This window comes from Pteropus medius, unplaced genomic scaffold (genome assembly GCF_902729225.1).
Source record: "Pteropus medius unplaced genomic scaffold, Ma_sr-lr_union100, whole genome shotgun sequence".
NCBI lineage: Eukaryota > Metazoa > Chordata > Mammalia > Chiroptera > Pteropodidae > Pteropus > Pteropus medius.
Window position 1 is genome coordinate 7,515,631 of NW_024342473.1, and position 25,626 is coordinate 7,541,256.

General features: G+C 34.3%; 1 protein-coding gene and 1 long non-coding RNA gene across 5 annotated transcripts in view; one reads left to right on the forward strand and one right to left on the reverse strand.

Moving 5' to 3' along the window:
* DDHD1 (DDHD domain containing 1) overlaps positions 1-21,644 on the forward strand; it is a 70,976-nt gene extending 49,332 nt beyond the window's left edge. The window contains exons 8-14 of one of the 4 annotated variants that reach the window (XM_039865099.1): positions 2,755-3,017; positions 4,403-4,478; positions 8,168-8,317; positions 10,099-10,351; positions 11,363-11,554; positions 14,163-14,246; positions 18,956-21,644. In XM_039865099.1, coding sequence (XP_039721033.1) covers positions 2,755-3,017; positions 4,403-4,478; positions 8,168-8,317; positions 10,099-10,351; positions 11,363-11,554; positions 14,163-14,246; positions 18,956-19,137 — 1,200 coding nt within the window. In that variant the 3' untranslated portion in view covers positions 19,138-21,644. The remainder of the gene's footprint in view (positions 1-2,754; positions 3,018-4,402; positions 4,479-8,167; positions 8,318-10,098; positions 10,352-11,362; positions 11,555-14,162; positions 14,247-18,955) is intronic. The other 3 variants (XM_039865101.1, XM_039865102.1, XM_039865100.1) reach the window with 3 other exon arrangements.
* LOC120604422 (uncharacterized) lies at positions 19,672-23,748 on the reverse strand. The gene is made up of 2 exons (XR_005653334.1): positions 23,093-23,748; positions 19,672-22,617 (listed from the first exon to the last, which is right to left on the reverse strand). It is a non-coding gene; the product is annotated as an uncharacterized LOC120604422 (long non-coding RNA).
* Positions 23,749-25,626: the final 1,878 nt, after the last annotated feature.

Below are 25,626 nucleotides of genomic sequence, written 5' to 3' on the forward strand. Positions count from 1 at the left end.
TCAATGGCTTTTAATAAGAATTATAAGGCGAATGGTCATGGAAATATCTTGCCATTGTTAATTGAAATGTGATTAATTGTTATGTATGACTAAAACTGTCTAAATTACTTTTTCTCTTTAAAATTTCCCGAAGCAAGGAGGACAAAGGACTAATTATATTCTTTAGCCATATTTTTGTATTTGTGAATTTTCTCTTAAAACCGCTGTTTTTGTTTATATTTTTTTCCTTTTGGGATGATTTTCTTTATAAATTTTAACTTTTGAGTAGTGGTTATGAGAATTAGAAACTTTTAAAATTTTGAAAAGCCTTCTAATGCCTACTATGTAAGGGGTTAACTGACTTGATTAAGTGATATCGTAGAGCTAATAAAATTAAGATCACAGGGTATGTCATTAATCTTAGTTCAGATATCCCAAATGAATATACTTGGTCGCAAAGGGATCCTAGCTGGGAGAGTATAATAGGATCAGAATGGAGAAAGGGAAACCTAATTAGAAAAACTCCTAATTAGAGTAGACTTTTTGGGTGCAACATAGAGGTGGATTTCTCCTTTTGCTGCTAAGTGGGTGATTTATAAAAGCATTTAGATATAGTGCAAAGCCATTTTAAAAGTTGACTTTCAATATCATAATGTGTTGACCACAAATGTCCCTGTATGTGTGAGCTATAGTCAAAGATTAAAAATGTTACCATGTCTAGATAAGTTCTAAGAAGAAAATACAAAGACTGCTTCTATTCAAGTATATAATTATTAAAACAGATAAAAGCAACAGCTCTTTCAGAAACTGTCCATTCTGTTTCACTCCATGGTGAAATATTTTAATGTCTAGTATGTGTTCTCTGTCTTGAATATTTATTCTTTGTTTCGTTATCCATATATGATTGCTGGACTAAGGAAGTATTGGGTATAGTGAGAGATGCTTTAAATTTTTTAAATATGAAATAGGTTAATCATTGGTAGAGATACTGATAGATCTTTTCCTTTTTTGAATTTTTAAATTTTAATTTGGAGGGGTTGGTATTTAAAAAAATATAAAAATATGAAGTACCTTTTGTGAGATTACTTACATATATATCTTTTAGTGTTTCTATATTTACGTGGTATGAGTCTTAAAATCAGGCCTTCAAAAGTAAAAACTATTAACAAATTGCTTTTAAAGGAATTTATCTAAACTAGCTTTTTCTGTACCTCCCTTTACATAGATTGTATATCAGGAAAATTATAAAATTTTAAAGATTAGTTGATATTCTTATCAAAGCCAAATCCAAAACATTACATTATAGCTCACTTCGAACGAAGCATGTAATTTCATATCACACTGCCCTGTCTTTAAACTATATTGACTAGCATTACCTATAGCTCATGTCTTAGAAGGCTTTTATATACATTTGCCACAAAAGCGGGAGTTCCTAAAGTGTGGTCCTCAGAACTGCCGAATCAAAAACTGTGATGGAGCCTAGTAATGAGTATTTAATGAGCCTGTCAGGTGATTCTGATGCACATTGAAAGCTAGAGAAACGTTGCACTAAAGCATGGAATTCTTTCGCTTTTCCTGGGGAAAAAAATAAAATATCCAATAAAAGTAAAATTTTTGCCTTCCTACCCAGAAAAGGCAGCTTATTATCCTTTCACATGCTACCAGCTCGTCTTGTCCTTCTCTTCTTTTATTGGCTAAATATATGTCATCAGACCCAGTACATGCTTTTAGTAGTTCTAACCAGCCGCTCAGTGTGTTGTGTTGTAGCGCTCTGAGATATCAGCAGTCAGAACGTCATGCCTTCATTCACGTCCCTGCTATCCTGCCAAGCATGAATGTTCAAATGATTTTCAGTTTATGTCAACAAGTAGAGGATGTTCAGTAAAATCTGATGAAGTCTAGTTGTCTCTTGAGATAAAATAACGTGATTGAAAATGGAAGCAATGTATAGCTAATACGTGTATGTCAGAGTAACAGCTGGTATATTAAAAAGTACTGAAATGAGAAATTGCATATCAAGCAGGAAATTTATAATCGAATAGTGGTAAGCAATGATAGGAAGAAAATTAAAGAACCTTATTCTTCTGACTTTATAGAACATTTCAGTAATATTTGTTAAAGCTAAATTTCGAAGAAAAATGACTAAGATACTTCCTACATTATTAACCTCTAAAACTTAAAAAGCCCTGTTTTCCAGCCATATAAAACAACTTTTACTCTTCTCTATGTTGCCAACCTAATGGGAATTTTGAAATATCAAATAGATCAACATTGGCATTTCATTACATTATTCTTATCTAAATGCATAGTGTAATATATGTAATATATTAGTATACCTATTATCATAAACTCAGATACTCTTTTTGTAAAATTTACTATAGCCTAAAAACTGCAAGGTATAAAAATTTTAATTACTTATGAGTAAGTTGCAGTGGAGAAGAAATTTTCAAGGGCTCTTTTGAAATCTTATTGGAATCTGCATGAAACTTTTTTTTTTTTTTAATTCAACTGCTAGCTCTTATAGTTAATTCAAGGGCTGTGAAAGGATCTGTGTGGGTAATAATCTACCTTTATTGTTTAGTGATAATATGGATTATAATATATACCTCATTTCATTTCCTGAAAGGTTTTGAAGCACCTGAGTTAATATTAATAACCTAGGTATATTTGGCCAGTAATGTATATTGTTCTTTCTTAATGTATTTGAATTTAAAAATAAAGTTTATAGCGGTCAGTGATTACTCTAATATGATAATGTTCTCTTGTTTTAAACAGCTAGTTAAAGGCCTTCAGCAAGAGCTGAATCGATTATATTCCCTTTTCTGTTCTCGGAATCCAGACTTTGAAGAAAAAGGGGGTAAAGTCTCAATAGTGTCACATTCATTGGGATGTGTAATCACTTATGACATAATGACTGGCTGGAATCCAGTTCGACTCTATGAACAGTTGCTGCAGAAGGAAGAAGAATTGCCTGATGAACGATGGATGAGCTATGAAGAACGACATCTTCTTGATGAACTCTATATAACAAAACGACGGTAAAGTACCGTAGTCTCTTAAAATAATTTAAAATATCCTCATGGAATTGATGGACTTCTTAGGAGAAAACTTTTAAGATTTTTCATGATAAAGAAAAATATATTGTTCAGGGTGCAAAGATTATTATATAACATGCCTAATCAAGCAGAGACTTAATTTTCATGCTAATTATATGCATTTCCCTATAGCATAAAATAAATGGTTTTATCATCTTCCTATTTTTCCTTCTGTATATTCTTCACAATTTATTGGCAGTGAAATCTAAAACATTCCAAGCTGAGTCACTGTAGAATCCTTGTTGAAAATGTTTATCAGTTTGTAATACTTTGTAGTTTTACTGATCTTAAAGATGGGCCTGTACCTTTCTTACTAGTTTGGAAATAATTTTAAAGCTCTTTTTTTTCTTGACAAATCTATTTTTGACAGATTTTATAATTATCTGATCACTTGTGGCCTCCTGATACTCTCTTAGTTCTTTGTTGCATTCCTATCTTCATCTGTAATTGCATGCTCTGTCTTGTCTTCTTAATGATTGTCCAGTTGATTTCAATAGAACAGTGAAAAATCACTCATTTTGATACTTAGCATTATATAAATACCAATTTACTCTGAAAGCCTTGGATTTGTTTCAGTCTTAACGAAAGTTGCCTAAGGATTTCATTTAGAATCTTATTAAGTACCATAGGCTAGATACATAAAATTTATAGTTGCAAAATAATTGACAGTTCCAAAAGAAAATGTCATTTTGGCAAGCTTCAGAGCAGCATTTTAGATATAAAATTTAGTAAGAAAAAAAAATAAACAGTCTTAGAAAATAAACTGTACTTTAAAAAAAAAAAACAGTTCCATTGTTTAATAAATGTAAGTAGATATGGAACATTGTAATGGGACAAAATTTAAATAATCCAAATGTTCATTAGCAGAGGAGGGTTAAATCAACTGTGGTTCATTCCTATGATGGACAGTTACACAGCTGTTATAAAAATGGAAGTGTAGATCAGGAGGCAGTAAAATGACATCTAAGATTCATTTTTAATACAGAAACAAGAAAGAACAATGTATGTGGTATGAATATTTGGTTTGATTTTTTTAAAGGTGTACATATGCTTGTATTTTCTCACATTTTTACTAAAGGATCCCCCCAAAAAGCTGTTAAAAGCAGGTATTATGGAGAGTAGGGGTACTTTTACTAATTATTTTATAAACTTCATATATAGACTTTCTGTTCTACGGCAGGTGCATTTATTAAATACTGTCAATAGAGATTAATTTGAGGGATTGAATAAGGAGTCATGTTTTCCTTATAATTTAGTGAACTAGTGAGCATCTAATATTTACGAAATTATAAATACAAATGTGTACATAATTTCATACTGCTTCCTAGGCTGAGAGAAATAGAAGAACGGCTACATGGATTGAAGGCATCATCTATGACACAAACACCTGCCTTAAAATTTAAGGTAAGGAAAGACAGATGAGATTTTCATTATTTATCTCACTTTTTTCACAAACATCATTTGACGCATGATAGTAGGATTCAAATGAAATCTTAGTTATTGTTATTTTAAATTAATATTTATTGAACATATACTGTGTGTTGGACACTGCTAGTTTCTGGGTTCTACAAAGGAAAGAATGGAAAAGACCATTCCCCAGCCATCAGGATATATAATACAGTGTTATTGGTGCTGTTAGCAGTGTATAGAATGATGTATGCATGAGAGAAAGAGAGAGGTTTTAATTTTGACCGAAGGATTATAATGAAATGACATTTGTACTTGTTATGGATAAATTGGATATTGCCAAGTGGAGGAAAGGAAAAATGTTCTGTGTAAAAGAAAGAATATAAAGCATGGAGGGATATAACTTTATAGTACCTCCAGGAAACACCAAATAATATCAAGTAATGGGGAAAGAAAAATAAAGACAGATCTCGGAAATATTTAGTATTTAGAATTAACAAACCTTAGTAACCAACCAGTTGTGGGTGGTAAAAAAAAATAAGTGGAAGTATATGAATAATAACTCTTAAGTATATAAACTGTCATTCCAGTCAATGAGAAGTGTGTAACAAAAGCACAAAACGGAGTGCACAGGTCATTTTGGAGGAGGGTGAGCAAACCAGTTTAGCTGGAATATATGGGACTCAGCCAGGGGGGTGTGGAAGAGCAGAAAGAGGCAGAAATAGAAAACTTATGTTTGATAGAGGCAATGGGAAGCTTTTTAGAGTTCATAAGCATCACAACAGAGATGTCAAAAACAATGATTTAGAAGAATTAAAGTGGCAGAGAGATCTCAACATTGACCTGACTGTTGAAAAGGACAAAGCCGAAAGGTAATTTGTTTTCATTGTTAAATGTAGTATGGCATAAGTTTCTTAGCATTCATTTCCTGGTAAATATATGTGTATGTCCTGTATACTATATTATCTCTTCTTAAAATGTTTTTTTTTTTTTTAATCACAAGAACTTAATATTCAGGTTAAGTAATGGAATGATGCAGCTTTTTTTTTTAAACAGTAAGGGTTTTCTTATAGAATCTATCTCCACAACTTATAAAGAATTTTTTAAAAACTTATACATTTAAAAGCCATTATGTTAAATTTATAACATACATTTAAAAACCATAAGAGCATGGTCTTTGGAATCACGCCCACCTGGAATTTGAGTTCCATCTCTACCACCATTATTATATATAATCAATGTTCAATATGTATAATTAATCTGATAGGAAAAGTAAACTCTTCTATTTTATGTACTGGGTTTTTTTTACTGGAGAGTTGAGTATGATCCAGTAAATATATTAAGATCTCAAAGTTCAGTATTACATTACTAGAATTATGTACTATAATTGTATATCCTTCTAATACATAGTCATATGTAGTCTAGTAATATAGATTTTAACTCTTATTTAATTATTCAGAGAAAAAATATAGCAATCCAAATTTTAAAAAGGAATATCCGATAAATTGGCAAATTAACATATAGGACTCCAGTGTTCTAAAAGGAAAAATGTCTTTATGTGCCTATTAACTTGCAGATGGATTTACTTTCAGAATGCAGGTGTTGTAACTATTACAGGTGACCACCGAACTTAAAAAAAAAAGAAAAAATGATATTGACAAACTTTGGTCTGAAGAAAGGGAAACTTTGATTCTGAGCGTGAGACTTTGCCACTGACTAGTTATGTAACATTAACTAAATCATTCAGCATAGTTGAATTCACCTGTTTATCTGTGGAAAAGAAAGTCAAACTAAATGTCTAAAGCTCTTTTTCATCTCTAAAATTCTTCGATAGATATAAATATTACTAAAGCAGTCATTATTCTCACCTGAGAATATTTGTTTGTGTGTTTATCAAATGGTGTTTTTATCTGTCACTGTTATATTTCAAATGCTTTTTCTTATAGTTTTAATTTTTCTAACACAAGTTAATTTTCTTCAGCCTTCAAACATGTTGAAGTTACCCAGTCCTTTCAAAACAAACAGAAACTTTCTCAAACTTTCTTTAACATAAAGGTACCATTTCAAAATATGTATTCATTCACATATTTTTTTCATTGGATAAAAAGAAAAATGTCTCCAGAGACATTTGGGGAAGGGATTAAAAGTATAAAAAGTTGGAGAGAGGGACACTGTTAAAGTATAGTCCAAATGAGGGCGTGAGGTGAAATGTTAGAATTTGTTGGAATTATCTTTTAAATGTTGGGGATGAGAGGGAAGGATGAATTTGGGTGCTCCACTCATCAAGATATGGAACATATGAGAGAGAGAGGGTGGATTTATTAGGGAAGAGTATTACATTCTGTATATAATACAATGCTGTTGACCACCCTTTTTTTCTTGAAGCCCTCTGTTCTCCCTTGGCTTTCATGATACCATTACCCTGGTCCTCTTTTTCCTTTCACTCTCCTTTTTGCAGTTTTACCTTCTTCACCTGCTATATGTAGCCATTCTTCGTAGTTCTATCTAAAGTCATTTTATTCTGCGCACTTCCTAAACAATCTTACCCTAATTCTCTTGGTTTTACACATCACTTTTATGACGGTAACACATAAACTTGGATAATGACATATCCAGTTCTATATCTCTTGCTCTAAATTTTCAGCTACCTGATAGATAATGTTATAGATACCTCAAACTTATATATAAGCAAAAAAGCACTTATTTAGTTTCCTGTTACAATCAATGGAACCACTAGCCTCCAAGCCAGGCAGACAAATCTCGTGAATTGCCTCTGACTCATTCCTCATTCTCATCTCCATTCAGTCATGTTGATTCCACCCTGTCCTCTCAGATTTCCATTTCTGAATGAAACAGCTGTCCTGCCCAGGTTCAGATCATCTTTTGCCTGAACTCTTTCAGTAGTTACCTACCTTGTCAAGTCACCAGCCTCTCAACTTTCCATTTTATCCACAAGCTACTACCAGGTTTACTAACTTCCTAAAACATGGATCCAATCCTATTCTCCTTTACTACCTATAAAATAAATTAAGTCTAATTTTCTTAGTCAAACAGTCAGGTTTCTATAACATTCTCACTACAAGCTGCATTTTCCCCACACTGTGGAGTGAGTGAAGCTTCATCTGTATTTTCAGCCACTTCCCAGCACCAGCATGAGTACCTCAGCTCCACCTCAGATCATCAGGCATTAGATTCTCTTAGGAGGACCAGTCCCTGGTGCCAATAAGGTTAGGGACCACTGTTTAGAGCACACCTTCCCTATCTCATACACTTACTCTGCTTCCTACACAGATTATAAACTCCGAGTGCAGAAGCTCTGTGCCTTATTCATCTTTATATCCTTCACAGGACCTGTTATATTAACTTCACACAAAATAGTAGTTTAATCCTTGATTAGTATATAGAAACACACAGTGAAAGGATCCTTCTCCTATACTTCTCATTATTCATTTTCTATTAGATTTAAAGATAACAAAGGTGCTCCTGGAAATAGATTGTGTAGAATAATTAATGATTGGCATATAGTTAACAAATAATGCAGATACCGTTTGGCAAAGCTCATCGAAAAAGATATATATTTGAAGATAATTTTATTATTTGTATCTTACCATATGTTATATCATGTCCAAATTCTGTTGAAAAACACTTAGCCATTTTTAAAATTTCGGATGACTTTATCACTTTAGGTTGAGAATTTCTTCTGCATGGGCTCTCCATTGGCAGTTTTCTTGGCATTGCGTGGCATTCGCCCAGGAAACAGTGGAAGTCAAGACCATATTTTGCCCAGAGAGATTTGTAACCGGTTACTAAACATTTTTCACCCTACAGATCCAGTGGTGAGTTGTAAATATAGACATTTTCCTCTCAATATTAAATTGTTCCCAAAAGAATCTATAAGAAATCTTGCAAAGTAGTACTGAATTAATGAAAAAGAGTTCATTTATCTAATGATATTTGCATAGGTTCATATTTTTAAAACATTTGTGTTTGATTGTTGTAGAGATGACCTGTTTATGTTGTACTTGTAGCGTAAGAGCATAACATATATGCCCTCTTAACAATTAATACAAGAGACAGAAGCCTTCTGGACTTTCAAACCTTAAGCAGTTTTAATACCAATAACCCAGTAATCATAAATTTTAAAAATCCCACTTTAAATATTTTTTTCTCTAAAGCATGTATTGAAATGTGTTTGGTAGATTGTTAGAAATGAAAATATTTAAATATTATGTATTAAACATGAAAAAGTAGAAGAGTTTATTTTAGCCAGGTGGAATTATAGAATTTCAGATTTTTACATTTTTCTGTTATGTTTGTATTGTAAATTTTTTTTTTAATGTAAACTTTTCAAGGATCTTGCATCTAGGTAAACTGTCTAATATGTCATTTTTCATATGAGAAAAATGCTTCCTTAAACTCTTTTGGGGACAAGGCTAGATATAACTAAATTTAAAACAAACTTTTAAATAGCATTATATAACAACTTATATAATTATGTAAAAACTTTTAAAAGATTGTTAGCTAGAACCAAATAAATAGAACATTGACTAGACACTAGGATTTTAGAAATTTTCCCTTATGTTAAAGAATCAAAACTGCTCTATTTAAAAAATAAATTTTGCTGAGCTGGAATCTGATACTAGATTTAAATACAGGCAGTACAGTCTTGGCCAAGTAACTTCTGAGACTTTCTTATCTGTATGATGTGGAAGTATGATGATATTTTACCTCAGGGTTGTTCGGATAAGTAAAATATACGTGAAAACAACCAGCTAGACGTTAAGTGTTTCATTAATATACATTCATTTTACTCATTCTCTTGAAAGTGAACTTGACATTGTAGGTGAACTCCGATCTTTCATTGTCCCTTGTATAATCTTAAACTTTGTTATATTATAAAGGAAGATTTGAAACTCATTTGATTTTTATAAATTATTTTTATTATTTTATAGTTTTTCTTAGATTTTTTTTAAAAGTAATGCTTTTTTAGTAGTTTTTGTCAGAACTGTACTAGGCTGTTTTTACAACCTTATCTGTCCTTTACAACATCTTTGGGAGGTAGGAAGTGTTATCTCCTTTCTACAGCTCAGGAAACTGAGTCTCTGAGACCTTGTGACTTGGTAAGTGTCTTAGTTAATAAATGACAAAGGCCAGAATATGAACTCGAGGAATTCTGATGCCAAGTCCATTGCCATTTCTGCTATATCATCTCCACTTCACATTAAACAAATAGTCTTGTATCGTAATCTAACTTGTGTGTTACTATACTAATCTATTTGAAAATAGAGTTAACGGAGAGCTCTTAAGATATTAAAATTTGACCTGTGTTTTAGTTTACTCTTTACTGCTTCAGCTTTGTTTATGAGACTAATATAAATCCATTAGATGATATCAGAACATAATAAAAATGAATCTATTTCTCTGAAAAAAAAAAGTAGTGGGCATTATTAGCCTAAACTATTAAGAATGGACAAATAGGAATACATGTTAGAAATATCAGGTTTTTTAAATTCCCTACAGTCTACTGAGCATACACTAGAATAAGAATAAACAGAGTTAACTAAAATCTGAGTACTGTGCCTTAATGTTGTGTTTCTTTGAATTTTTTTAAATCAAGGCTTATAGATTAGAACCATTAATACTGAAACACTACAGCAACATTTCACCTGTCCAGATCCACTGGTATAATACTTCCAACCCTCTACCTTATGAGCATATGAAGCCAAGCTTTCTCCATCCAGCAAAAGAAGCTACCTCAGTTTCAGAGAACGAAGGCATTTCAACAATACCAAGCCCTGTGACCTCACCAGTCTTGTCCCGCCGACACTATGGAGAATCTATAACAAATATAGGCAAAGCAAGCATATTAGGTAATTTCTCTTCGGTATTCCATATCTGTGAATATAGGCACTTTTTATACAGGCAGTAAACTTTGGATACTTGGAAATACTCTGTTTTACAAAACATCCAATAGTTAATCCCCATGGTTAGAGTTAACTACTCTCTCACTGTTTATATTTGAGGGCCAAAGGCCATGAAGTTCTCTAATTAGATCATGTCCTATAGTTTTAGAATATGAGATAGCTAGATGTACAAGAAAGGGTCTGGGAATCAAGTCCCTCATTTCAATCTTGATCCTACCACTTACTGTGAGATTTTGGGCAAGTCACGTAGTTTTTAATGCTCTGCTTCCTCATCTGTGAAATGAGGAGATACTTGAGTTCTAAGGGTGCCCCTACAAACCAGTTCTCTGATTCATGTCCTAAAAGTCTCTCAAACTATGGCCTTTCCTGAGGGCAACAGGTTATTTAATTTATTTTTGATCTCCAGTACCAACCCCAGTGTTTGGTGTAGCTCTGGAGCTTAATTATGTGCCACTGGAATTTGTCCATTGCTTTTGGTTGCAAGTTGCTTTAATATAAAATGCCACAAGATGGCACTATAAATAGGCTTTGTCTGCTGGACTCATTGGTATTTTACTTCATCATACAGACTGTTTACTGATAGCTTTTTATAACATATCCATTTAACTTTAATATTGAGCACATCGATACTAAATATATGCTCATGTCAATGACATGGTTCTTTTATTAAAGTTTGCAATCTTACCAAATACTTTAATAAACAACGATCACTTGAATAAAATAGAATCTTTATTCCTTTGTAAGCTATATTCTTAGAATTTGTATAACTCTCATTCTAATCAACATCATTTTTATTTAGAAACCTACAGTATAAATTGTAATTTTTTTTATGTTCCCACCCTGGAAAAATATGACTAAGGCTTGATCCCTCTGCCAATTGGCTGTAATTATGGGTGGTGCTCTTTAGCTTGGCATGTGGTGTAATTCAGCAGAATAACTTTTTTTGTGAAAATACAGGAGCTGCTAGCATTGGAAAGGGGCTTGGAGGAATGTTGTTCTCAAGATTTGGACGTTCGTCTACATCACAACCATCTGAGACATCAAAAGACTCAATAGAAGATGAGAAGAAGCCAGTTGCCTTTCCTCCTGCTACCACTATGGCCACACAGACCCTTCCACATAGCAGTTCTGGCTTTCTTGATTCTGCATGTTAGTTCATACTGTTCTTTCCTTAAGTTTATACTGTATCTTTTTTAAACTTGAGGAGGGCTGAGAGAATTAAGATATTGACACTAGCAGTCAACTCTAAAATGTAAAGCTTAAGTTAGCTTTTAAAAATGTTTTTCTTTGCTTACATTTTTAAGACTAATCCCAGGTAAATGTCGTTTTACTCTCTTTGTTGGTAAATTAATAATTAAGAACATTAATAATCATGGCCTTGTGGTGCAAGGCTCTTTGAACATCAAGCATAAAACAAGTCTCTTTATATAAGCACCCCCTGATTTTTATAAAGTAGATTTTTAAAAAATATAGTCTTGTCAGCCTTAAAATTTTCATAATTGCATCAAAACTATGTTGTACCTACTCTAGATACTTTTAAAAAGTTGCTATGCCAAAGCCATCCTGCTGTGAACCTAATTCTGAAACCTCCCTTCATCGAACCTAATTCTGAAACCTCCAAACCTTCAATTAGTATTGGATCCACTGTATGGATTATAGGTCTATCCCAGCTACTTAGTGTATAAAGTAGGTATTCAAGAAATGAGTGAATGAATGGATGGTTATGCTGGAATTGACATTAGAATGGAGCTTTATTTAATTTTTTCCAGTGGATTTATAAGTTTTAAAATCTTGAAACACTAATATACCTACTTAGTATAATTTTCAAGGGGCCAGATTTGACCTTTACTTTTAAGTGTCCAGTAAAATAAGACTAGTAAGTCAAGTCCTGTTTTTCCATTGACATATATAAGGAAATGTAGATTCTGAAACTAGCTACTTTCTTTCTATAACCATAGGAAAAGGAAAACTTTACTTTCTTTCTCTAAAAATTTTTAAATATGTCATTTCAGATACTTAGAGCCTTGTTTTCTTACTGTGTCTGCTACTCTAAATTTTAAAATGACCAGAATTTATTGCCATCCATAAAACCTAAAAAGGAGGCTCAGATGTGGCAGCCTTAGAGGCTGGATCTTTCTCCACAGTCACCCACTCCAGGATGGATTATCCTGGACATTCCTAAGTTGGACATTCCTATTTGGCCAGTACCATTTTTTTTAAACTTAATCCTATCTGTGTCAGACTCTGAGTACTGAAAATTTTATAATTGTAAGCTTTTTGAACACTGTGCAGAAAATGCATTTTAGACTTTGATGTTTGTACAAATTTCATATTTTAGTTTTCTTTTAAGAGTTTTTATATTATTGCTGATTTAAGCTCTCACTTCTAGTTAATATCAGAATTATGATTGTGAAAATACAAAATTTTGCTGTAGCATTTAGATGTCAAAAGAAAACTAAAATTCTGAGGAAAAATAATTTCAAAGAATTTTGTAAGGTGATAGGTAAAAAGTCACAATTCTTTGTAATGTTAATGAATAACAAAGATGCTAGTAAATAGGATGAATAAGAGAACAAGAGCAGGGCAGGATTTGAGCCCCAGAGAGCGGGTAATGAAGACATATAGAGAAAATCTATAGGGCAGGAAAGCTATTTTTAAGCGGTTTTTTTGTTTGTTTTTTTTACTATTTAACATTTTCAAAATGATGTTAGAGAAACCTTCTTCAGGACAACACTGAGGTGCTTAGCTGTATTGCATCATTATGTTTTGATAGCTTAACAAAATATATTTTCTGTCATTCTTGCATATAAATTCTCTTGATCCAAACGGTAAATTCTTTGTCTACTATAGACACAACTAAATATGAGCTAATCATGGGTCTTACATATATTACTTGCTAGAAATAGATGTAACTATTAAAATTAGGCAACTACTACTACCATAGGGTTCTGCTTTTTAAATGAAATCCTCAAGATTATCCTTACTAATTCTTGGACTAGCTTCAATAATATACTCTTCTATGTAATCCTGATTTAGACAAATTTCTTAAGTCTTAATTGCTATTTTGGCTACCTCTTGCAAATTATAAAACTTTTCTTCCATAAATCTTCTTTCTGGAATTAGGTAATTCTTTCTGGAATTAGGTAATTCTTCTTTCTGTGATTAGGTAATTCTGGCTTCTTCCTTTCTTCTTTCTGCTCACCTTGATTGCCTCAGTTCCTCTCCATAAGCTTTATTTTGAAGCTACCAACTTTGATTCTCTCACTCTGAGGGTAAGATGGACACAGACTTTGAATCATGATCAGTCGGGGTTTCTCTCTTTGAAGAGTAAGTGCTGTCAGCTGAAACCACTTTATTGTCATCAAGTTGAAACATCTTACATAGCTATTCTTTCTGCCTTTTGAAAAGTCTAGGCTTATTTCTTGTTTCATTTCTTATGCTCCCCTGTGTTTGTAACAATATGAAAAGATCGGTTTCTTTTATTATTGTTTTGCCTCTAGGTTAGAACGTAAATGAGCTATAAATTTTGGGGATAGCTGGGTGTTAACAGATTATGACATGATATTTCAAAATTAATTATGCTTACATTTTCCATGAAAGAATTCTTCACAAAAACCAAAATGTGTACTTACTTACATATGCTAAGTTTGAGCAGCGTATTTGGGAGTATTGTTCTAACTTTTGGCCACTGCCTCATTGAAGGCCATTTGTAACTATCAGCCAACACTTTACAGCATCTTGTGTTTTTTTTTCACAGATTTCAGACTTCAGGAATCGTTCTTTAATCTCCCACAACTTCTTTTTCCGGAAAATGTAATGCAGAATAAAGATAATACCCTCGGTATGGTATATGTCAGGAATAGCATTCAGAATACTATGAAAATGATCTACTTAGAGTTCTTCTGCTCATTGAAAAATTGGATCAGTTCTTCCATGAGATCAGTTTATAGGCTATATGTATTTTCTTCTATATGTATTTTCTAATCTTAAATGGTAGTGGTCCTGAAACCTGACTATTAATTAGCACCAACTGCACTAAAATATATGATACTCACATATGCTCCTACAAAGAAGGATCTTTTTAGAGAGGGGAGGAAAGCATAAGCTGTTTTTTTTCTTCTCTCTTGTCCTAAAGGCTTCAAAGAGTTTCACTATTCTTTTCATGTAATACACTAGATATAAAAGAGATTTCATAGTATAAAGAATTTAATCATTCCCAGTTATTTCATGTGTCTTCAATCTATTAATTTTCAGCAGATTCTAAATATCACTAAGGATTAATCCCAGTTATCAATTAACTTCTCATTCCTATTTCCACAACTCCTCTTTTTCCTTTTTTTTAAAAAAATATTGGATTTTTTTTAACAAAAAACATTACAGGTTTTTCTTTGGATTTTGTAACCCCATCTAATTTTATGATTTCTGTATTTAATTGCTCATTTCACACATTTTTTAATAATTTTTTTCTATTTTCAAAATAACTCTCACTTGATGCAAGTTCCAAAACAGTATTTTAGTATAACATGCTGATTTGGGGTTTTTTGGCTCCCTAGCAACAGTTTGTGTTGATCTAATTCAGTGAATTCCCCCTCAAAAAATGATCTTATAAAAGCGCTCGTTCTGGGCCCCTGCTCACGTAATAGTTACTTCCATAAAGAAATAATTTTATTTGTGATTTTTGCACATTTCGTTGGAGAAAAGGAAATTAATCCACTCATTCATTTGTTCTGCATTCAAGCAGCCCTTATATCCACTATCTAAAGCCATCCCAACTACCTAAGACCACTAATCATCACTATACCAAACTGATTCAGGTGGTAATATGTATATGGCTTCTATTTTCTCTTCCCCTGTCTTTATTCATTCAACAATCAATTTTTAAGTGAGCCAGGATACCAAGATGTAGTCTCTAGAAAAGATTCAAGATGAAACACACTTCATTACTGCCCATAAAAATGTTAAATGCTGGTGTGAAAATTACGTATTTTCTAGAGGACATATATTCTAGTAGGGAATGTAGATAACTACATAAATAATTATACATGATGGAGGTACAGATAAAGGACCCTGTTAGTTCTAAGGAGTGAGAAAATGCTTTCACCTGGAGAAATAAAAGCCTTCGTGGAAGTACAATTCAGACATGCAGAGTTGTGAAGACATTGCAGGGAGAAGAAACAGCAGAAGCAGAAGCAGAGGTAGGAAGCAAAAGTGTGTAAGGAACCAGAAGTTCCTTTTCTTAAGTGCCAAGGATGAGTGGGAGGGAATAGTTCTGAATATGATCGGGAAAGTTTCTTAAATCAGATTATAGAGTTCAACAAATCTGGCCATCTCCTGGAGTTTTTCTGTGTTCAAAATTTACCCATAGACCCTATATTTACCCACATAGCCCATCTGTTATCAAATTTAGGTATTTGACTGTCTTTCAGGGTAGATTAGCGTTGGGAAATTTTTTTGGCAGAAATGACAACTGATTATAAAACTCATTTTAGAGTTTTTGTTAACCTTCCTCAAAGGATGGTTGGAGAATACTCTTAAATATATTTAGGACTGTGATAACTCACAAAATATAGATATTCCTTGAATGTCAGGCACCCAGCCACATGAAATGCGGAGTCGCCCTGAGGCAATACAAAAATAAGACATAATTTGCCAACAAGAACTCTGAGCATATGATCCTACTTATTACTAATGAATCTTTCACCAGTCATTTGGAAACACTAAGTTTCTTATACTAGAACTTTAGGTATTTTTCTTGGTGTCTGACTGGAGCCCCAAATCATACAATTATGACCATAATTGTTACTTACAAATAAAATAGCTTTTAAGATTCGTTTCACTAAGCTTTTTGAAAATTTCTCTCTAGAGAAGATGCTTCCATTAAATAGTAGTAACCTATCCAGTTAATACACATTATTATGCTAATATGCTTACTTTTTATTCACATGTTATTTTTTAATACCATATCCATGTCGACAAGCCTTGTGCACAAGAGAGTTCTCTGATGAAAGCACAGTACTGATGACACTTCGTCTTCACACTAGATTGCAGACATTTGCTTTGGGGAGTAGGGAGGAAAATATGCCCACATGCGTGACTCCCCCAGAAAAGAAAATAATCCATGTTTTAAAATGGTATAAACAAACTGCTGATGATTTTTTAAAAGCAAACAAATGTTTTCCTCATTTCTGTTCAGGAATCTCAGTCTTTTCTTTGTGGATAGAATTCTAGCACTTAGGCACTCAAGAGAGAGAAAGGACAAAGTGATGATTTTATATTCTTCTTTCTTTTTGACCTAACTCAGTAAGAGAAACTGGGGAAAACCTACCAACCTGTGTGGTACCATCCTTTCTTTATATGGTAACCATGAGAAAATAGGTCCAAGGTAACTCCATGTTGATTTGGGCCCACTTTGGCCAATACCACATTTCACAACACATATAGAATGTGCTGTCATGTAGAACCTCACTCCCTTGGGAATTCTGGAACCTGCATGAATGGGAGAGAGAATATGAGACATAGGCCCATCTAGTTCCATCCATTCACTAGCAAATCAGCACAAATGTGAAGTTAACTACATTGGCAGCCAGACTGCCTGGGGTAAACCTATTAAGGAAGATGAGAAACTAAAATAACAGTTTTCATCAGGTAAAGGCTGGCTACCTAATTCCCATTTTTATGGGAATAAGCTACAGATAAATAGAAAGAGATAAAGAGGGCCAATCTAGTTAACAATACTTTTTAAAGTCCCTATAAGTGATAAGAATAACAAGGACATATAATAAGACAGTAATTAAATTTAGCATTTGAGTGTCTTCGTGTATGAAAGGCAGTATTGTGCAACAGTGATAGCCTATTAAGAATAAATTTCAGGTATATAAAATCAAAGCAGAGCCAAATAACGTTTATTATAGCAGGAAAAATCTCACTTTCTTTGACTTTAAAACAGTTCAGCTTAAGACTGTTGGACTAGTAAGACATTCTACAGTGCCATTTGAAAGTGAATTCTTAGAAATTATAACTTGTCAGTCTTCAATATTAATGCGTATGTCTCCCATCTCTTCTGTTTTTCCTCTTATTTCTCCTTTTCTCTTTACAACTAACTTCACCTTGACTCTTCTTCATCGTGCTTGAGAATTTTTTATCTTCTTGTCTATCACGCCAGAATGTATCTAACACAAATGTCCCATGGAATACAAAGTACTACTCCTCAGTTTCACAAATGGATTTCAACTATTTCAGACTTGTTATAGATTAACTTACCATAATTCAAATTAGAAAAATAGCAGTTAAAGAAACTTCGTAGAAAGCCTATGTTAATATATCTTACAAGTGTTTTAATAACTTAATTGGTTATGCTGCTGAAGTGTAAACCTTATCTGAAAATCTATAGATCGATCAATGGACATTTCTTGGTATTGTTGCAAAATAGCTGTTTAAAATAAGCGGTAGCTAAACATTTATATGAAATCTCTTTTTAGAGTGATATGGTTTCCTATATGCGATCACCAAATTCCCAGTGTAAAGCAAAACCCAATTTTTTCTTCAGCTTCCTCCTGCCAGGTTTTAGTTTTCACTTCCTCTGGCATTCTGGACAAAGACTTTGAGTGTCTGAGTGGTCATGATTTGGGTGTCTTTGGTTTTTAAGATAGACTCTTCAAAATACTATAAGACTCAATGACAATTTTAAAGAAGTTCCTAAAGATCAAAATATCATTTTTCTAAGTGTTTTATCTCTAAGGATTAATTAAATGAATCTATTAAAATTAGTAGCCTTGATTTGTTAAGGTGATTTTTCTCTAATAGGTATTGCAAGGACTTTCTGTGAGTTTTATAAGATTTGATTGAATTCACTTAATTGTTTGAGGACAGCACTACTATAAATGAAGTCCTTCCTCCCAAGGATCACCCCTCTTCGTCCCAGTTTAACTTTCCCCACCACACAGTGGATTCTTTTATTGAACAGACAGTTAATGGCCATGTGCATGTTCATGTCAGGCCCTACTGACTAGACTGACACTAGGCCGCCTTTGATGAATTCAGCCAAGTGGGGAAGAAAACATTGTAGAGCTATAAAAAGATGGCTATCTTCTAAGATATCCCCACAGAACCAGTTGATGTACAGGGCCTCCCCAGTGAAGGAGTCTTTGAGTGACCTGTTGCACCACTACAGGCATTATTGCATGTAGGCCTAGCCCATAATTCTGCAAGAGGGCTACTTTCCTTTTTTTACAGATTAGGCTCAATGGTTAAATGAGAAAGCCAGGATTTGAGCCCAGTTTCTTTACCCCAGATATACTCTGTGATATCACATGAATTGTTTTTGTTTTCTTCTGTTATTATTCCATATTGACCTGGGCACACAAAGGAAAGGACTCACCAAATAGAACACTGAAGTACAAAGGCTGTTTTGAGTGTTCTTTCCCATACAATTAGAGTGGAAGGTCATTAGGAGAATCAGGTCTATTAGCTAAATTTTTTCCTCAACTCTAGTAAGTCTATATCAAACCTATCTTACTGTAATATTTATTCATTTTTTTTATTTCTTTTTAGTGGAACTGGATCACAGAATTGATTTTGAACTCAGAGAAGGCCTTGTGGAGAGCCGCTATTGGTCAGCTGTCACATCACACACTGCCTATTGGTCGTCCTTGGATGTGGCCCTCTTTCTTTTAACCTTCATGTACAAACATGAGCACGATGATAATGCAAAACCCAACTTAGATCCGATCTGAACTCTTGAAGGACATTAATAATGGCCCCAAACTGATTTTCTTCTGTTAAAATATGTGTGTCAAGATATGGAAATTTCAGGTTTAAGTATGTTTCAGTTTTGTTTAGGGCAAGAAATATTTTAATTTAAAAGCACTTTATTTTATTTTTAAAACTTTTTTTTTCAGTCCGAAAGAAGTTATTTTCAGTTTTCATCATTATAATTATGAGTCTAACAGAACCCCCTGCGGAGAATCAAGCAAGACCTGGAAATAAGGAAGGTTTGAGTGAACTGCAAGGTTATAAATCACAATCTAATTTCTCCCAAATATAAAGGCATATTAATGGGTTGAATCTAATGTATTAACCAAAATATGTTACAAATCTAAAATGGTCAAGGTCTAGTGTATTCTATGTAAAGATCCCAAGATGGCATCATTGTTTTAGATTTCTATGAAAGCCTCCATTTCCACAGTTCCTTTAATAGAGTATAACAAACGTAAAGTGTTTTGAATTTAACTTGAGAAGAACTAATGCTAAAATACAAACAATATTTGAACTACTGTATTTATAATTTATTACCTCTGACCAGTTGCTTTATTTCAATGTATGAAACATTACTTTTTTTAATGTTTCCTTTGAACAATTTAAGAACCACATTTTTTTCCTATAGTGTTAAGATCCTTTTTTCTCAGAACTTCGTCTTTGTACTCTTCAGATGAATATATAGACACTGTGGCATACTTTGAGTATTTTTTTCATCAAAAAATTTTAGTTCCACGCAAGTTACACTAGTTCAATTATTTTGGAAAAATAGGAACTTTTTATTATGTCACATGTACCTCAGAGCTAAAATTTTCTAAACTCAACTCAAAGTACTCCATAATGGGTACAACTCATTAACTATGGAAAATTTAGTACATCTTGGAGTAGAAAATATGACAACTTTTAAATATATAAACATCTATGTGCCAAACATCATATATAAAGCGATAGAGTGCCACTAACAAATTTTCAAGTGTTTAAGAAAACATCATTGAAACATAAGGCACAATAGATCAGGATTTCTAGGCATTGGAAGAGTTTTCCTCAGCTGTAATTATTTCCACAGTGCTTTTCATCTGAGGAGCTCAAAGTGCTTTAAGAGTCAATAATCTATGTAGTAGCTCCTTGAGGTAAGTAAATGAGTGTTATTCTCACGTTACATGTTAATATATTAAGGCACTGAAACAGTTAAAGTGCCTTAAATTAGATTACAAAGCACGTCAGAAAAGCTCAGACTGAAGCCAGACCATGTTCTTTTATATGCCATTTAGTGACTAATAATTCACATTACCTCTTAGTAGTTTGCAAACCATAATAATAACAGAAGTTGCGACTCATAATTTAGAGAAATGACTGTGAAGCCAGTGTTTTACCTTGCTTGTCTTATACATTCTTGGGTTCTCACACACAAAGGAGTTACTTAGAGGGAATCAGTAGCCATCTCTTCCACAACCAACCCTCACTTCTGAGTGGCTTCCACTAGGTTCCACTTAAGGTGCTGGCTTTGCTTATCTTACAAGGATTTTTCTTAGCTTCCCAGTAATCGTCGTCAAACTGGGTATGAAGTTGGTTAGTCGCACATCTCACCTACTGCTTTCTTTACAAGAGAGTGGAATCTGTGGCTTACTTGTAGGTTTTACTCAGCACCATCAGTCCTCTTGTCTGTTTTGGCCTTTTATTGGTTTGCAAAACATAAAGCACTTCTTTTTAGTGTTTAAAAAGATCCCAAGGCTCCATGACCAAATATGTGTCTCAGTAAGAAACTCTTGCTATAAAAGGCTTTTGATGAGATCTTAGCAAAGCTGAAGCAATCTCTTTTGAATTTAGAGATTCCTGTGAACTCAGGTCATTTTCATACCCTGTTTATTTCATAGGTCCAGTGTAGTTCTCAGGAAAATTAAAACTCATGCAGCCGTATTACTAAAGGTACTTGAGCATGTGTTGCCATGGGTGGTATGACACTCAAACGCCTAAGAGCTTTAAGGAATTCATTCTCAACCACTAGAATGTGAAGAGCCCTTTTTACCTGAGAGGAGTGAAAGTCTATCAAACCTTTTAATTGGACATTGAATAAAAAGAAAATTATATTCCTGTAACTATAGGAATATATCTGCTTCCCTTTTTTCACATTGAGAAAACAAAATCAAATTTAGCCACATGGAGTTTGAGTTCTTGAAAAGAGCAACATTCACAACCCCATTTTCAAATGAAATAAACTGGATTACTGGACAGGTGTTTTTTCAGTTCGTTGCTTCATCAATATAGATGGCGGTTTTGATTTTACAGTACTCTTCTTATTTCCATGCCTCTGCATGTTATCATGGAATGTACTTGTATATACTCAAGTAATATACAGAGTATGTGTAATTCTGGCTTGATTTAGAAGCTAAGTCAGTTACTGAGTAACATTTTGCAACTTTATTCCAGCAAGTACTAAATTGGCCAAAAAGTTCTGTTTTTGATACCATTAAAATTTTATTCTCTATTTTGTGTACACGCTATGATGATTCTTCTGAGTACTGGTCAGATTGTTCAATTTTAATTCAGTTAGGTCCCAAGAGTAATTTAAACTTAGAATATGGAGAATATTTTGGATTATATTTTCCTTTATTTTTACCTTAAAATTAGCCTTCTGTTCATAACTTTATTTTCGACAGCAATTATGTTTACGTTATAATCCAATATTGTTATATTTTAGAACTTAATTACAAAATGTACTTGGTTTTCCAGGAACTGCTCCTTCATAGGTGAAGTAAGACTGGGAGTCTTATGTTTTACTTCTTTCTATTAAACAGCATCTGTCAGCCTTTGGGACTTCTCACACTGAGCATGTCCTGCGGGAGCCCTCAGACAGCGGCCCACGAACATTCATTCACATTGTCGTTTCCTCGCTGTGGACCAAAGCGCTCTGGCCTACAAGGCACTTCCCTGACACACCACATCCCAGCTTTGCATTCCCCCGAAGAGCAAACAGAGGAAAAGGAAAATCGTCAGTGAAGGGTCACAGCCAATGCCACCATTCGTCCCAGTGGGTGGTACTTGAGCCCCTGAAAGTGGAATCAAACCAGAGCTAGAGATTTCACTGTAAGGCAAAAAATAACATAATTGCTTTCCGATTAATTAGGTTGGTTAATATTTCTGTCTTTTCAGCTACTAAGGCATTTGGACAGCTGAGAAAACTAATTTGAGTGTACTAATTTGAGTCTTGAACTTATTTTAAAATAATCTTTGTTAGCATGAGAATGGGATTAAAGAGAAAATGTGATATTAAAGAAAGGCCCAGACAGAGATTAAAAGAGGATGGTAACAATCATACACTGAAGAAAGAACTGGAATTTGACTAAACTGTGGGTAGTTGACTGCTGCGGTTATCCTCAAGTTGTCTCTTATCCACATATTCTGCTGTCATCCCAGGGCCTCAAGCCTCTTCCAGGAATGGGATGGTACTCTGGCTGAATCTGAAACACATTAATAATTTCTGTGGTTATAATAATTTACCTACATAAAAAACTTTTGCTGTACCTACAAAGAGCACATTTGGCAGGAAACTCCACTGAACTTTTAACTCAGTTACCTCTAGGATGGGACATGTCAATTTTCCATTCTGGTGACAAATGAGAACTCGGTAGGGAAACAAGTTGTGCGGTACAAAAGATTTAATATTTCATTTCTTGCCATAGTGTTGGTATATTGGCCTTTTATCAATTCGTGACAAGTAGGTCCCTTCTAAAACCATTCCAACATAAATTAACTAACAGAAATTAAAAATTTTTAAGTACTATACTTTTTGGAGAATAGAAGAATCTTTGCTGCTAGTGTCTGTGTGTGTGTGTGCGTGCTCCAAAAATAGTCTCTTGGCAGATCGTAACATGAACTTTTCCTCTGCCTTTGTGTTTGAATAAGGGTGGGAGTGTGCTTAGTATTGTCTGTTACCTTATGGTTTTTCATTTATACGTAACAGGGCGCAACTTGCTTCCTCCACACCCTACAGTTGTCAGGATATGTTGGGAACCTGTTCTTTAGGAAGATTACATCTCGTCTTCTGTTGGAGTAAGATTAAAAACAAGTATATTAGTACTTCACCTTTAATGCTTTCTCCTAGAAGACATCAAATATGAGCATCATTCATACCTTTCCTTGACTGCACTCGTACACACTACCATCTCTGCCTGATCTCTGAAAATAATCTGTGAGCTTTGCGTTATAAAGGTATAACCATTTTCTGGTTCTAAAGCTGTCATAATAAAACCAAACTCTGCCAGTAAGAGTCCGGGGAGTTTTTTGCTTTTTGCTCTGAGGTACACTTCTCAGAAGCAGCCAGTACAATGACTCTCCTGAGACCTTTAAGATGTTTTCCTTTTATTAGCTTCTATGACCTCTTGTGTTCACTCTCCCTTACAGTACTAAATGATTTCAATGACTAGCAACAGCCAAGAAGGTGGCCTTTTTCTTTGCCTTTATTACCTCTCATTTGGTCAAGGCAGGTTAATTTTCTCATAATCTTCCATTTTACTGAAGGATTATTCCTGTTTTGTCTCCGCAGTGATCAATTTGGGTGATAAACATAACTTTCATTGTAGAATTGTCTAGTTTTGATTTTTTTCTCTATTGGAACTAGTGCATGCACATTGAATAATGCACATTGAGTAAAGGTAGTTTTCTCCTGGATTATACTATGTTTCTCTAGCTAAATTGTTCCATTCATATCTCACTCTTGTGCCTTACAGTAAACAACCTCAAAAATAGGCCGTTCTAAGCATTCCTGGGAACATAAGCCTCCTGATCCTGTACAGTTTAGTTATTATAGCAGTTACCTGTTATTTCTGTCTGCCCAACATCCTATTTCTCCTTTTGGGTCCTCTCCCCACTATCTCTTTATGAAATACTGCCCTAGCCCTGCCCACTCTATATGGTGCTGATAGGGCTGCCAATCCAATAAAAGCCTCCTTGCAACCTTCCCCACCACTGGTTAAAATTCTTTTCTGCTTTGTATAAGTCTCTATTAACACAACTCAGTCACAGTATTCTCTCTACACTGGCCAAGTGATGGATAAATGACTCAAGTCAGACCATATTTCCTGCCCTATGAGCCACAACGATCAGCCCAGAGATAGGCACATGACCCAAATGAGACCAAGCAGAGGCCTGCCATAAGGTTTTATTTGTTGGCCCTGAAATGCAGATAGCCTTCTACGGCTCAAATATAATCCAGTGTCACGTGGTGTAATATGAGCATGGAGCCATCTGTGGCCAGCCTATTAGAAGGAAGTGAACATGGCATGGACAGGGCAAGGCTCCCTGGAGAACCGAAGCACATGGCCCCGCCTCCACGCCCCAGATTGCCCAGTACACTTTCATTTGCTTAAGTTATTTTGAGATGTGTTTCTGTCTCTTAGATCCAAAAGAGCTCAAATTAATAATTATTTCACCAAAAATAACTTCTGTATCTCTAATGGAAATTATGACTTTGAGGACAATGCCCTGTGAAGTCTTTCTTCCATCATCTGGTTGAAATTTAGAACTGTTGATGAGCCTCTGTCATAGTCCATTTGCGCTGCTATAGCAAAAACAAAACAAAACAAATGGGTGGCTTACGAACAACATTTCTCACAGTTATGGAGACTGGGAAGTCCGAGATCATGGTACCAGCAGATTCAGTGTCTGGTGAGAGCCTGCTTCCTCTCTGATTGCCATCTTCTCGCTGCAACCTCACGTGGCAAAAGGGGCAAGTAATCTCTCTGGGGTCCCTTTTATAAGGGCACTAATCCCATTCATGAGGGTTCCACCCTCATGACCTAATCACTTCCCAAAGGCCCCACCTCCAAACTATCACACGGGGATTAGGTCTCAACATATGACTTTGGGGAGACATTCAACTCATAGCACCCCTCGGCCCCCCCATTAACAATGTTGGCCTCATAGTTGCATTGGATTCATTTTGCCTTGATTTGGGGTTTGATTACAGGTCGCATTCTCACTTGCAAGCTCTTCAAAGGTAGGAAGCATACCTTAATTATCATTGGATCCTCCACACGGTACCACATTGTAGGTGCTTAAATTTATTGAATTATGTATATCTGGACTGTTACTATGTGATTCTAAGTGCTAAGAATAACCATGAATTTAAAAATGTAAAAATTCTTTTTTTCATGGAGTTTACATTGCAGTAGGAAAATTATGTGAACAAAATTCATGGGAATTGATGAATCGGGAGAAGCCTTGAGAAAAGGCAAATCTTCCCTACCTGGAACCAAGAGGCTCAGACAAAAGAGACCTTGCTTTTTCCACAATCGAAGAAAGCAAAATTAATAGCTCCTACGATGCAGCAGAAGAGTATGAAGTGTATGTCAGGACGAACTTGAAAATAGAACTTGAGTGTACTATTTTAAAAGACTGATTGTCGTATTAACCTGTGCCAAAAGAAAACGCCTAACTAGATATTTATAATTACGGGCGCTCCCCAATTT